The 15,590-nt window shown below is 43.3% G+C and overlaps 1 protein-coding gene across 2 annotated transcripts in view; it reads left to right on the top strand.

Annotated features, from left to right (window-relative positions):
• The window catches only part of rxfp2a (relaxin family peptide receptor 2a), a 31,377-nt gene extending 25,203 nt beyond the window's left edge, over positions 1-6,174 (top strand). For both annotated transcript variants that reach the window (XM_062537050.1, XM_062537052.1), the window contains exons 16-18: positions 482-892; positions 1,728-1,946; positions 4,849-6,174. In XM_062537050.1, the coding sequence (XP_062393034.1) occupies positions 482-892; positions 1,728-1,946; positions 4,849-5,114 (896 nt within the window). In that variant the 3' untranslated portion in view covers positions 5,115-6,174. The remainder of the gene's footprint in view (positions 1-481; positions 893-1,727; positions 1,947-4,848) is intronic.
• Positions 6,175-15,590: the final 9,416 nt, after the last annotated feature.

Raw genomic sequence — 15,590 nt, forward strand, 5'->3', positions numbered from 1 at the left:
CATATGTTAACTTTCATCATGCCTGTCCCCGAGTCTCGAGACTTGTAATAGCTGTACCGATACCCATCTACAGAGAACCAGGTTGCAGTTTCACTCACCCCTGACCTGGAGAATCGCATATTGCTTTTCAAAAATGATGCAATAGCCATTGCATAGCCTATAGCAAATAGCAATTATGTGTACGAAATGGTGTAATCTTTTCCAGTCCCTGTCTTTTGACCTCTAAATAAATTCACATGTACTGTGTCCAGGAGGAAAGGCACAAACCTTGGGCTGGTATTTACAGGGGGAGGCCAGTAGCAAAAAAAACCCTTACACATGCAGCAGTTTTTCCTGATAAACACGCACACTCAATTCCTAAAGTAGGACATGCCCCTGATCCTCGCTGGTGTGTGTGTTTGTGTGTGTGTGCGTGTGTGTGTGTGTGTGTGTGTGTGTGTGTGTGTGTGTGTGTGTGTGTGTTCATTTTGATTCCCCCCAGGTGCCGACTGCCTGATGGGGGTGTACCTCTTCTTCATCGGCGTGTACGACGTCAAGTTCCGCGGCGCGTACAACCGCAACGCGCTGCTGTGGATGGAGAGCGTGGAGTGCCGCACCATCGGCTTCCTGGCCATGCTGTCCACCGAGGTGTCCGTGCTGCTGCTCACCTACCTGACGCTGGAGAAGTTCCTGGTCATCGTCTTCCCCTTCAGCCACATGCGGCCGGGCAAGCGGCAGACGGGCCTGGTGCTGGTCTCCATCTGGCTGCTGGGCTTCGCCATCGCGGCGGTGCCGCTGCTCAACGAGGAGCTGTTTGGGAACTACTACGGGCGCAACGGGGTGTGCTTCCCGTTGCACTCCGACAGGCTGGAGAAGCCGACTGCCAGGGGGTACTCGACGGGGATATTCTTGGGTGAGTGACTGTTTAGAATGGGAGTAAGAGAGAGCTTAGTTTCAGCTGTCGCAAACTCATCAAATCATTTTTATGCTCGCCTATACTATTTACGAGATGATTTCTTTTCAAGGTGTATAGGCTACCAAAGTTTCCGTCATAGTTTCAGCATTTTTTAATCCAGCTGTGTTAGTGCGTGTGTGTGTGAGAGAGAGGCTTTTAATTTGTGTTTGTGTTTGTCTGTCTTTTTTTTTTTTGATATGTCAGTGTTCCAACAAGTCCTGGAAAAAACATTTTGATTTAACGAGTTGCAGTCATAAAAACTCATGGAAAATAAGAGTAAATGCAGCATGTCCTGGATTATAATGTGTTGCCCTGGAAAATGATGTCCTTTAACTGACACTAAGCTACTAGTGCCATCAAAACTCCCCAAACCAGTAATCTGTGGAGTAAAGCATTAAGTAGCCTCTATGCTAAAAGGATTTCTAGAAAGAAGTGGGAAGCCTGTAGGTGTTTTTTTTCTGTTTGTCTTTGTGTATGTGTGTGTGTGTGTATGTGTGTGTGTGTATGTTAAGGTGACCAGATGTCCAAGACCAAAAACCGGGGACATAATCCCAAAAATGTTTGACTATCAATCTGAATGAAAGTTCAGTTCATCAGTTTGACTATCAATCTGAATGAAATACATACTTCAAAAAATACCACAAACGAGGGCTGTCCCCTGAAACCGGGGATGTCTGGTCACCCTAGTGTGTGTATGTGTGTGTGTGTGTGTGTGTGTGTGTGTGTGTGTTGTTTACATGAGAGAAAGTGTTTTGTTTTGGTGTTTATACTTCTTCTTCTTCCGTCTCCGCAGGGCTGAACCTGCTAGCCTTTCTCATCATCGTGATGTCTTACTCCAGCATGTTCTACTCCATCTACCAGACGGGCCTCAACACCACGGACCTGCGCAGCCGCCTGCACAGAGACGTGGCCGTGGCCAACCGCTTCTTCTTCATCGTGTTCTCTGACGCCCTCTGCTGGATCCCCATCTTCCTGGTCAAGGTGCTCTCCCTGTTGGAGGTGGAGATACCAGGCAAGCCACCTTAGCATTGGGAACATTGTCGCTTACAGTAAAGCCCCCCTTGACAGGATTAGTTATATTTCCCCCTCCCTCTATTTCTAATTAGTTGTGAAAAAAAGTAACAATAAAGCACATGGATTTGTTTACAAGCTAGGGAAAAAGTTAGCATAAGGGTCCCAATGTTAGAAGGTTGTTTTTTCGGCCTGGGGACGGTAGGGGAAGCACGGAAAGTCACCATTTTCACCAAAACGGATCATTTAATCATCCAAACAGGGGCGTAGCCAGAGGGGTGGCTCCGGGTGGCACAGGCCACCCTTGAGATTCAGTTGGCCACCCCAGGTGGCACCTCAAAATCCTAATCTACGATTAGCCATTAAAGGGATAATCCGCCATTTTTGGAAATACGCTCATTTTCCACCTCCCCTCGAGCAAAACAATCGATATTTACCTTGTTCCCGTTCATCCAGCCATTCTGTGAGTCTGGCGATACAACTTTTAGCTTCAGCCTAGCATAGATCATTGAATCGGATTAGACCATTAGCTTCTCGCCTGCTAGCTTCATGTTTAAAAATGACTAAGATTTCTGGTAATTTTCCCATTTAAAACGTGTCTCCTCTCAAGTTAGAAAGTGCAATAAGACCAACTGAAAATGAAACCTGGAGTTTTTCTAGGCTGATTTGACATGGAACTACACTCTCATCTGGCGTAATAATCAAGGCAACTTGCAAACGTACCATAGGCGCAGTGATATCGTACGCAGCATCTGAAAATAGTCCCCATAGACAACAAGCAATAGTAGTGCCAGTAGTTTGCAAGTTGCCTTGATTATTACGCCAGATGAGAGTGTAGTTCCATGTCAAATCAGCCTAGAAAAACTCTAGGTTTCATTTTCAGTTGGTCTTATTGCACTTTCTAGCTTGGGAGGAGACACGTTTTAAATGGGAAAATTACCAGAAATCTGAGTCACTTTTAAACATGAAGCTAGCAGGCGAGAAGCTAATGGTCTAATCCGATTCAATGATCTATGCTAGGCTGAAGCTAAAAGTTGTATCGCCAGACTCACAGAATGGCTGGATGAACGGGAACAAGGTAAATATCGATTGTTTTGCTCGAGGGGAGGTGGAAAATGAGCGTATTTCCAAAAATGGCGGAATATCCCTTTAACAGTCAAAGGCGAGACCTTTCTTTATGCACTCGCAGCGCACTAGTTTGAAATATCAGGGTTCAGAAATATAAGCAATTTAGCAAACATGCTTGCAGTTATAGGCTACGTGGCTTAATGTTTTTAGCATGTGAGTTTACAGTAAGCCTACAGGCTACTGCTTGCACTAACACAAAAACATATGTTTACCTATCGCATCTTCCAGTGCCCATTTATCTTGCCACACACACATAAAACCCAGTATTGCGACTGTGGAATCACGTCATGCAGGCAAATTTTTATATCTGCCTATTCTACCTACTCAGCCGACACTGAGTAGCCTACGTTGTACAGTATGTTGTATTGTAAATAGTCTACTGCCCCAATGTAATATTGGCATTGTGGAAAGTTTACAAAGCTTAGGCCAGTGTTTCTTAACTGGTGGGTCGGAGCCCAAAACTGGGTTGTGGTCTGTGATCTGAGTGATGGGTCGCCAATTTAAAATGCTACCTGATCAGATCTAACATCTAACACCCGTTATTTTGATTAACTTTATTCTAGCCTATGTCAGTCATTGCCATGGCATGGACATAGACAATGTTCATGTGACAGGTCATGTAAGATATAATGTTAGGGAGCAAATTTTTTATAAAAGTATGCATCATTTTAAGATATCATGTGAAACGCTAGTTGTCTGCAACCCTTAATACTTGAAGTAAGATAGAATATGGGTTCACTTCAATTGAGGACAAAATACGACAGTGTGGGGTGCACATGAGAGCATAAAACCATCCCAACTAAAATGCCACATGGAAACAACACACCCATGTCAAAGACAAACCTGTTGAGTAGTACTTTGAAAGGTAACATCAGCAGTTAAAGACTTCACAAATGTAATGCCAAACATCTGCATTTTCCAGGCACTTTGCGTGTCTTATGTACAGTAGGCTACCTCACCATATTCGTTGGCCTGAACGCTAAATAATTGGTCACAACTTTATGAACATATGAAATTATGGGTTTCAAAACCAGACCAGTTAAGAACCACTGGCAAAAAAACATTTCACACTTCCACTTTTGCTCAAATGGCCTAATTCCTGAACGGGTTTTGTTCAGAGCTGAAAATGAGCTGAAAACTGTATTTGACATTTTATCCCATTACAAAGATATTTGTTGTGAGAGTATGGTCTTTGTCCTTCTTTGTCCTTCAATTTATGAGTATGGTGCTTGGTGCATGGTTTTACTCATGAGTGTGTGCTCATTTAACAACTACGGCCTGTTTCTGTTTATCTAGATGCCACCCTTGAATTAACCAGTGCCCCCCATAGAGTTCCTGAACGTGGTGGGCTGAGCATGGTACACATTACCCAAAGACTACTATTAATTCTTAAGGGGGATAAATCCTGGCTTACGTAATGTATACATTTCAAATGTCAATAGAAGTTGGTTTAGATAGGTCGGATTGAGTACATGAATGAATTGACGGATGGATATTAGAATGAATCAATAGCAATAGAGCAAACACCGACAGAGCAAGATTACAAAGACTCACATATGTCATTTTCCCAAACTAAATAATTTTAGGGTGTAATGATATTCTAGATTCTTTCATCTGTGAATGAGTAGGCATGCCACAAAAACCAAGAGCTTTCATAAACATAGTGTGGAAGTCCATTACTGTATAAAACGTGCGTTTTTTTCTTCAGGCATCATCATAAACTCCTGGATGTGTGGAAGTCCATCACAGTAACAAACGTGTGTATCTTTCTTCAGGCACCATCAACTCCTGGATGGTGATCTTCGTGCTTCCCATCAACAGCGCCCTCAACCCCATCCTGTACACACTGACCACCAGCTTCTTCCGTGAGCAGGTGGAGCTGCTGCTGTGCCGCTGGCAGCGCCAGTCGGTCCTCAAGAAGGACCGCAAGAGTCTGACCAGCTCCACCATCTACATGGAGACCTCTCGCCAGACCTACTACCCGCCCAAGAGCTACCTACCCCATCAGTCCCTCGCAGACACAGATGCCCGATACAACTGACTTTACGGGAGGATGAAGGAGGAGGGAGGAGTGTTGCCAGTTGCCCCTGTCGTTGCTGTATTCATTTGACATGGCTTACCTGTGATGGTGTTTTTAATATGCTCTCTGGGGGGGCAAAGGACCTTATAGCCAATCAGCTGAAGTATTCATGTCTCGTGTCGTCTCTGGAGTTCACCCGCCAGTTGATCATTGACTTTTAAAGTATGACCACGACTTCCATTGTGGGAGTTACACTTTGCAATGTTGAATTGCAGGGGAAAAAAAAGTTCATCATGCACTGTACTTTATGATTGTGGTAGCAGGGGCTTTGGTGAATACCATTGCTCCACATGAAAAAAAGAGGCTCAAACATGATCTGAATGGAACACACAGAGAGTGTTACCTTTTCAGGTTTTTCTTGAAGGCCCTGATTGACCTAAAAGTTTCACATTAAAACCATGGCAAATATAAGGTTCATATTATATTGAAAATGACATACAAAGTAGCCTAGGCTATAACATAATGTTTTATGAATTTACAAGAGTAATATTGCTCATTTAGTGATACAGCACTATTCATTCGTAGAAAATAAGCTCAGGCATTTATTCCAGGTGATCATGTCTGCGTGGTTTTGAGCAAACTCAAGTAAATCAGGGCCTTTCATGAATGTTATGTTCGTCCTATGGATGTTCCCGTTGCACATTTTATTTGTGAGTTTACATTTGTATCATTGGTATTTATTAGAAGCATTATTATGTCTGTGTTTTCAAGTAATTATACCTGCAAAAAAACAAACAAACAAAAAAACAGAAACAAGATCCAGTGATTCTATGTTTTCATAAGATGAATTGACAACATGTCTGTAAAGTCATGTTCTCTGCTGATCACTTCAATGTCTGCAATGTACAGAAACGCTCTCATCAGTCATGATGGGAAATGCCAAGGACACACATGTAGCATGCATGCAGAAGCCAGATTCATCAGCTAATTGTACTCATCTGCATGCTAGTGTTTGTAAACAAATCTGTTACAGATAAAATAAAAAAAAAAACATGTTGAAAGGCTTAAGCCCTTGACCCTACACCTGCATGAGTGTGAATATATATGTAAGAGTGAGTATATCAATAAGTTCATGTGGTTGTGTTTGGTCACATGTTTGCATAAAAGAGAAGATGTAATATGTCTGTCAGGGTAATTCTACTAGCCTATAGAGCTCCGGAGGCAATATTGAATTTACTTAATTCCTTACTATTTTGATACAGTGCCACCTAGTGATCACATAACAAATTAGGTTTGTGTGCTTGAAATGGATGCCACATTGAAGATGTAAGGGTAAAGGTACACCCTGATTTCCAGTATATAGCCTATGAACTTCATATACAGTAATGGCAAAGAGGGAAGCTCATCCTCTCAGGTTCATGCAAATCATTTCAGACAAAAATCGAATTGATATCTGTGGTCAAAATGCTTTTACAAATGCAACTTTTGCATAAAGACTAAATGAACTTTATGTTAAATTTCACTGTGATTAAAGCTCAAAAGTTGCCCTGAAATATTTGTAACCTGGTAAGAATTTGGTATGAAGTTCAGTCCAGTTTTTTTTTTTACATACAGTAAGAGAGGAGTAGCCTAAATGTAAGACATTAGACGCCATGAAAATTTGAGCCCCAAATTATGTTTTCTTTGATGAGTCCATCACTGTTCCATGATTTAATAGAAGTCCCTAAGGTACATTGTAGGCTATTGGATAGTCCAGGGTAGTGCTTGATTACAATACATGCCATTCATTACGTAATATTCTCTTCACATGGGTCTGTCTGTCCAGTGTGTGTGTGTGTGTGTGTGTGTGTGTGTGTGTGTGTGTGTGTGTGTGTGTGTGTGTGTGTGTGTGTGTGTGTGTGTGTGTGCCTGCTCAAAGGAGTGCATGTTTGTCCTGGCTTTGTAAATGGGAAGCAAACAATATGGCTTTGGATGAGCAATAATCAACAATGGTGGATGCAGGTGTTCCAACATTGCCTCTGAAGCAGTAAAGGGAGGGGTGTATTTGGCTATTGGGTTCACATATAAACAACCTCTCTCCAGCATCAACGAAAAGACCTTTCAATTAAAACTATGGATAGACCGACCATTTCAACAAAATAAAAGCAAGTTGGCGCCTATAGTCTGAATTGTAAAAATGTCCACAGGGGCAATCTTGACTTCTTATTCAGACATCCTTAAATTAGGCTATACTCTAACTCTATGAAAATATAATTTGAGCATAACATGTTGCAACGGTTTCAAGCTTGAAAAGCAATTGGGAACAGCAAAACTAAAACCAGTCTATAAGCTATCCTAAGGATTCAAATCTTGTTCATGCAGTGTCTACAAATCGTGTCCAGACTGTGGCACATCAAAAATGATGTCTCTATGACCTTGGTGTATAATTTTGGAGGACCTCTCTCATTAGTAGCTTCACTTGGTGGTTGCATTGTTTCCAAGTAACAATTCTGCTAGTGAATGAGGTCTCGGCTTACATGTAACGTTAGGAGAGCCAAATCAACCACTCCTCTATCATCTACAAACACGAGCTGTTCACATTTTCCTCTACAGCATGGTCATGTTTGTCCATGATTGTGTGGGTGAACCTGAGCATCCTTCACTAACAGGTGTTCAAAGAGAAACAAGGAGGGGGAATATGACTGACTTGGAAATGAGCAAATTGTGAACGAGAACTTCTCCCCTTCTGCGAAGGAAATGAACTGGATAGGTTGCTAGGGGCGGAGCTTCCCCATCCTCAGTCCGTCTTTTTCTGTCAGTCGATGGATCTCAAATGCAAAAGAAGCCGAAAGGATTAATAGAGCGAAGTGCCAATAAAGAAGCCTCCAGGACGGCGTCGGGATACGTAATGATAATATAACTTCAACACTTGCCGAAGAGAAACAGTGAGTATAGCTGATTTGGTTAGGCGGAATTATTTGTCATTACCACTGCAGACTGTCTTGTCTTCTCAGCACCATCCCAGACAGGGCTAGCTGGGTAAACTGGCATGGGGGCGCGAGCTACATGTCTTCCACAGTTAAAGGGTGGAATTTCAACGAACACGAACGACTGCGACTATCTGTCATACGTTTCGTACTGATGGTGCGTAATTCCCAGGTTCATCAATTCATCACTTACAGTATACCCGTGGCCACTGTACAAGCAGGCTGTACTTAATTTCTAATGTAGGATATAGATATCTGTTATTTTTCCTAAGGATAGCGCATGCACCCCAGGAATCGGGCTTGAGCCAATGGTTAGAATGTCCACAGTAGCCTAAGCTATGTTCTCGTTACCAATTTACCAGTGAGGTAACGTTAGGGTATCATATTGTGTGTAAGAATAGCAGTCAGCAATAGAGTAGTGCTTTTATCCACAATACATTGTACACAACGGGGTCCAACCGCGATTTCATCTTTGTCTAACGGCAGTCCCCCCTCCCCAATTCATATGCTCAAGGCTGAACTGGCAACGTCAGATGTCACCACCACGGCGGGCTGGAGCGTTTGCTTTTGCCTAAATGGCATTCACGTTCGCCAGTGTGCACAGCCACTCCTTTTATAAGCTCGACTGGAGTCCTCCGTGAAGGGGTCTGTTGTGTGCATGAATTATTTAGGAACCCGTCCTGGGTAGGGTACGCGCCATGCTCATGTCATTCGGTTTCCAAATGCCGTGCCTGTCGAAGAACAACCTGCTAGTAGCTTAGTAGCATAAACAACAGCTGTAGACACAACTGATGTAATGCGATTAATTGTAATAGTAAAAACAATGGGTGTCCATTTATCCTAAGTATTTGGCAGTTGGCATTTTGCATGGGCTACTCATCCTTTGTTTGACTCATCAATTAAATGACGAATATCTTGATGATGAAAGATCAAATTCTCGCCATTTGCACTTTTATTGTTATTACAATCAATAATTGTAATATTATGTGTTTTACTCCTCAACCAGAAATCACTGAATTGTTTTTTTTAAGAGACATTGTAGCCTACTGTGTTTTTGTCCCTAGAAGTAACTGAATTCTCAAAAAAGACCACTTGCTTGAGATGGCAGGGTGCATCATATCATGCTGTATTCTTCAGACCTTCACTCTTGTCTTGTAAGAAAGTGAGGTGTTATTTGTGCCGAAATCTGCTCAATTCATCTTCCAGTGTTTATCATACTCAGGTCATGTGCTGTTCAAGAGGCCTGTATCATCACCCCACATGCCTCCAGTCTTGTCAGTGGTGGTTGGGAACTTTCACAGCCTGGCTTGCTCCTTTTGTTTCTTTTGCCCTTCAGCTGTTTACTTTAGCAGGTCCTCTCTGGTGACGACCCAGTTAGCTGCATTGTACCCCCCCCCCCCCCCCCCCGCCCCCCCAGTCGTCGTGCTACACCACACAGTTGGACGGTCGCAGGCAAAGAAACACAGCAAGGGGTTAAAAAAGCTAGAAGATTCAGGGACCCCACTGATGGACCAGGGGCCTTGACACAGGCCAGGCAGTATAGATTTTTAACACCAGAGAAGTAGATATCTTTCAGAGGCCCTCAATTTCTATCTACGCTCCTATTTGTGAGCGTGAGACAGTGGTGTTTATACTGTTGCTTGGTGTTGAGCCTTTACGTCTCACACTAGGCTTCTTTTTATGTGTAAAAAAAAAGAAACATTGCAGTCAAACAGAGACTAAACAAGCAAAGAAGAAAGAAAAGAAGTGCATTTTTGCTTTCTTTGCAGTCAGAAGCCCCCGAGAGACGGCCACACTGTGTCAGTGATGGCACTCAAGACAGAAATATCTTGTCTCCCGTGGCGCCCCCCTTCGACCCGTTTGTCTTTTTGCGGTGAGGGGAAACACCAGACCCGGCAGTGCCGTGTTGGTGGTGGTCTGACTGAGGAACACCCTGGCCACTGGGTTCAGTGTCTCCCTCTGATGACTGGCTGATCCCTCCTCTGACAGTCAGACACACTTTGTGGACATTTCAAAGCTGTGTTATGGGTTTTTTTTCTATGTTTTTAAGCAAGTTAAAATGTTGGTCGGACATTGGACGTGGTATTGCATCTGTTCTGACTTAAGGTCACCAAACAACCAACCAACCAACCAACCTTGTCTAAGGCCATGTTCAGTCACCCGCTTGTTGTCTGTCTGTAGACTTTTTAACCACCCCCACTCCGTTACCATGGAGTAGTTAAATTGGTTTTGTGTGCTGTGACAGATGTCCACATGGTCCTTTGTGCTGTGAGTGTCATTGACTCACAGTAGGCATTACTAAACTGTCAACAATAATTGTGTTTGAGATGAAACAAGATTGTTAGTTTTTGTATCCCTGCTGTGCCCAATTGGAGGATGCCTTACGTTCGTCCAATTACGGATTGGCTTACTGGATCATTCTAAGGATATTTCTCCTCAGGGAGTCGCAAATGCGGTGAGAGTGTCAGTTTCTTTCCATCCTTGGAAAGAATTAAGTTGTTCTTTCTGTTCATTTTCCATATTCAGAACCACCCCTTGAAACTACATTCATCAAAACGGATTGTCTTCAGATTGGATGATCATGAAAATTTGCCTATTGAAGCTCATAGTTCTTTTGGGAAAAATGTTGCCCACTATGTAAATGTGCCAGAACAACAAAACACAGAAACACTGCGATGCAACATTGTTTAAAAAAATGCGACTAGTGTATTATCAGTTTCAGACAATCTGAAAATTGGTTTCTTGAAAGGCTCTCTGTTAGCTATTGCTTATAGCTGGAAATCTAACTGCACAGCAAATCCAATGCATCGGTGGAGAGATACGGCATCTCATCTCGTTCTCCTCAGTGCCTGGAGGCTGAGTGTACGACAGCTCTGTGTTGCTGAGAGGCTGAGAGGCTCCTCTGTGCGCTTTCGCCTCTTTTGTGCCGTGCTGCTCCGCTGCTCTGCTGCTCAGGAGCCAGAGTGGGCTGGTTTGATGCGCTCGCTCGCCATGACACATGTGATGGGGCTGAGTGCTGCTGGAGCCCTGGCATCACATACAGACAGCCAAGCAGGGGCCCTGGAGGTATTACATAATGCAGTGTGTGTGTGTCTGTGTGTGTGTGTGTGTGTGTGTGTGTGTGTGTGTGTGTGTGTGTGTGTGTGTGTGTGTGTGTGTGTGTGTGTGTGTGTGTGTGTGTGTGTGTGTGTGTGTGTGTGTGTGTGTGTGTGTGTGTGTGTGTGTGTGTGTGTGCGTGCGCGTGTGTGTGTCTATGTGTGCGTGTGTGTGTGTGTGTGTGTGTGTGTGTGAGCGTGAGTGTGTGTGTGTGTGTGTGTATGTGCCTGTGTTTGCGTGTGTCTCTTCAATCATTTGCGTGTGTGTGTATGTGGGTGGATGCGTGGGTGCATACAGTACATTGTATATTGTTGTGTCTCAGAGAGACAGAGAGAGAGAGAGAGAGAGAGAGAGGCAGACTTACAAGTGTTTTCCAAGCATTTGTTTTTAATGTTTACCTTTCCATCTGCCTTCTGTAAATATTATAGAGCTTTATTTGTGCTGTGTGTGGAGGAGCACTGGAGCTTGAATTCCATCCATTGTCTTGTTGTAGCAACTCAGCACACACACACACACACACACACACACACACACACACACACACACACCCAATCCACACATCTTTTTTTGCCATGGCAAGCCAAGGTTGGGTCGGAAGGGGGTCTCCAATGAAACTTTGATTGCCTTTAATAATTCACAAGCATGATGAGCCATGCACGTGCTCTAGTCTAGTGTAAAATCAGGCTAGGCTGTTCTCCATAGCTCTCCATAGCCATAGTGTTGGAGTTCATCCGTCCCTTACTCAATGGGTAAGTGCAGGCATCTAATAAATATGTGTATGCATTACACAGTCCATTGCTTTTGTCATAAAGGCAAAAAGTCTTACTATACTGCTTTTGATTTTGTAATGTTACTGTACTTACAGTACGCATGATCACCAAATGAATTCGCTGGTTACCATGACCATGGTATTAGGTCTCAGTTCACCTTTTTCGTCGCTGAGCTGAGATGTCTGGACTAGTCTGTGAGAAATCAATTAAAGGCTGGGATGCAGTCAGATGCAAGGTATGATTCTTGATCACAGTTTGTCGTTCATGTTTGGGAGACATATCTGGTTTTGTATGTCAACTTACCACCTATAGGTGGCACTGTTGAGCCTCCTGTTCCCATGTCTAGCCCTCTGCTTTGTGCTTGCCTGTTACTGTAGTAACGTCACGATAATCAGCTGACGTTGCAAGTCAGTGGTATCTGCACTGTAAGGGGGGGAGAATTCTGATACTTATCATGTCATGTCTGGGTTTCCTTGTCTAAACTTGAATGTATTTCCTTGTGTTTCTCCTGAGTGTTCCTCACTCATTTCCTGTTTATCAAAGGAATAAAGTACAGTTTGGTATACTGTTGGGTGGAGTTTAACAAGACACAGAAATGTCCCGCAGCTAGAACTAATACAAATAAAAAAGGGAAAATGGGGGAAAGAGAGAGAGAGAGAGAGAGAGAGAGAGAGAGAGAATATTTCCAATGATCAACTGCACTTTCATACAATAATTCTTGTGTAAACAGGTCAGTCCCAAATAGATGTTGTGCAAATGTTATAGGTAAGTCACATTTAACTTCTACATCAAAACGACTTAAAACAAAAGCCAAAAGACTGGCCTTTTACAACATGCCAACTTAGCTTGGCCTTTTAAATCTCATGATTAACAATTTCCTGCCTTAGAATGGAAAATGAGGGAAAACCCTTATAGTTTTCTATACTATGTTTACTAAATGTACTATGAGCTACTGTATAGTATATTGTATGTCATTATCTGATTGTCTATCAATTGACTGTATGATTTCAGAAAAATTAGTGGGCAATATTTTAAACATACATTTTTGGTGTATATAATTATGCTAGTGTTAGGCTCAGTATTGTCACTACTGTAAATATTTGCAAAAGCTGCAAAAGTGTTTCTTTTTTTATTCATCATTAATTTGGCTATTAAAAGGACACCACTCATTAACACCTATGATGAGACAAAGAGAGAGGAGGAGATAGATAGAGAGGGCAGTGACCTGTAGGTGTTTAGCAACCAACTCTTTCCTCCATGTTGTCTCTGTAGGTGGAGGTACTGCAGGTACACCTAATCCTTGGTGTAAACCTGATGAGGCACAGTGTACCAGTGGATGGGGGCAGGGTGGAGCTGGTGGAGGGAAAAAACAAAGCAAACAAAAAAACATACAGACCTCAGTGCTCAGGCTTACTGTAAAGGGGTGGGGCAGGCACAGAAATGAGGAAAGTGTTTCCTTTTAACCATGTGTCACGATTTCCTTTCTTACTCTTTGCCACCAACTGGATTCAAATTGTGACCTACATTTGCCATTTTGGGTGGACTATGTATATATACAGTATAACCTGCTATACATAGCACAATGATCAGAATCTACGAGATGTTTGTAAACGCCTCTGTGTTTGCATTTACTAAACTATTAGCTTGTTAGCTTGACTGACAGGTTTTCTACTCACATGAATAGCCTAAAGCTTGACCTCCTCAAATAAACAAGTGCAATGTACCCAAAAGGTTAGAAAGGTCATCATCTTCACCAAAAGTGTCTGTATAAGCTCCCTGAGGCACTAGACACTGAGAACACTAGTGGCCTATGACTGTGGCTATCGCATTACCTCCCTAACAAGTAAATATGAGCTGTTGCAAGCCTTTATTGTGTAGGTGTTGTGTTGTGGTGAGGCAGCTAGTAGCGCCGGTGTTTTTCCATAGCTAGGTGAGAGACCTCTTTCAGCATCTTGTGTATGTCTGTCTCGCTGTGTGTGTGTGTGTGTGTGTGTGTGTGGGGGGGGGGGGGGGTGGTGTTGTGTGGGTATATGTGTGCTTGTTGAGTGGGGGTTGGGATTGTGTTTGGCAGACACGGTAGTTTCCTTGCTTGTTTATCAGCACGTCCCATAGTTTGGGTTTGAATAGGTCACGCCTTAATGTGTGTGTGTGTGTGTCTGTCTGTCTTGTGAATGTGTTTCTTAGGGTAAATAGGTGAGTGAATGACTGAGTGATCAGGTCATACCAGATTGGTCCTTTCATATCCCTGTCATCGTGTGTGTGTATGTTTGATCAAGTGTAGCTCGTCTGGCTACCTTCCCAGTGTTGAGAAGTGTGTCAAAACTCACATGACTGAAATAACACAGCACGTAGGCAAACTTACCTGAGGCTACCTGGCTTAAAAAAAAGTAAAAGGGTAGTAGCGTGTTTAACATTGTCTGTGTAGTACTTCTAAACCAATGATTTTATGTTTCTGAAATGTTAAAGTTATGTGTAACTATAATATAGTTTTTAATCTACTTTGTCACAGTGGTAGCATTGGACTTAAAATAGAAAATTATCAGTGGACAGAATCGGCGTATATGTGGGGGGATAATTACTTACAATTAGTCTAATTCTGCGAGTTCCTTTTTCCTTTCCAGTAGTCGCTGGACTTCCCGGGGGACAGAGAGAGGGAGGGGGCTTGGCTTCTGCGGAGCTCTATCAGATTGTCCTGTTTGTGAGGTGGAAATGAGATGGTGAAAGTACCTCAGTGTGTGTGTGTGTGTGTGTGTGTGTGTGTGACTGTGTGTGTGTGTGTGTGTGTGTGTGTGTGTGCGCTCATTCAGAGGGGTGTGGTCCCTCTCTCTCCTTTCCTGGCCGCTCTGAGCCTTATGGCTGCCAGACCAACACAAACCTGGAGAAAGAGAGGGTCTGTCTGCCTCGCAGCCCCCGGGCTGGTTGGTGACGAATTAAAAAAAAAAAAAACCTAAATAAATAAATAAAATAGAATAACAAAAACTGTGTCTGTTCATCACCCTCACTCCTAGTGATGGCATTAAGAGTTAAATAAATAGGTTATAAAAAGAGGCCATTGACGGTGGGCTAAACCAGTTTGGCACCAAATGAAAGAGAAGCATTGTGAGACTAGTGTTGCTCTGATTTAGCGCGATGTGTTCGAACGGTGGCTTGTTTTTGACTCTGATGTGGCTCGGGCGGGGGGGGCGGGGGCGCAGTGCAGGCGGGCTAGCGAGCTACTATGCTCTGGGGGCCAGGCGTTATGGTGACGGTGTCATAAACAGGTGGAAGCTATGGGGAGCGTGGGGGGGGGGGGGGGGGGGGGTAGAAGTCCAAGTCTGTATGAGGCTACCCCTAGAGATTCACTGTGTACCACACCACTGAAGAGATAACAACAGAAACTTGTTATTTGCCATTCAAGCTTCCCTTCATTAGCTCCTTGTTTAAACGGACTTGATCCTTAGAAAAGACCCGACTGTCTTTTTGTGCTTCTTTTCCCTTTTATTCTTGTGTTTTGTTCACTCTCATGATCTCTTCTGTCTTTTCTCTCTCTCTCTCTCTCACTCCCTCTCTTTTCTCTCTCACTCTTCAGCTTTCTTCCTCCCTTATTCATTCTCCTCCCATAATCCCACCCTTCCTCTCTCTCTCTCTCTCTCTCTCGCGCTCCGTGGAGAGTCAGGCCAGCCCAC

The sequence above is a fragment of the Sardina pilchardus genome, chromosome 5 (genome assembly GCF_963854185.1).
Source record: "Sardina pilchardus chromosome 5, fSarPil1.1, whole genome shotgun sequence".
NCBI lineage: Eukaryota > Metazoa > Chordata > Actinopteri > Clupeiformes > Clupeidae > Sardina > Sardina pilchardus.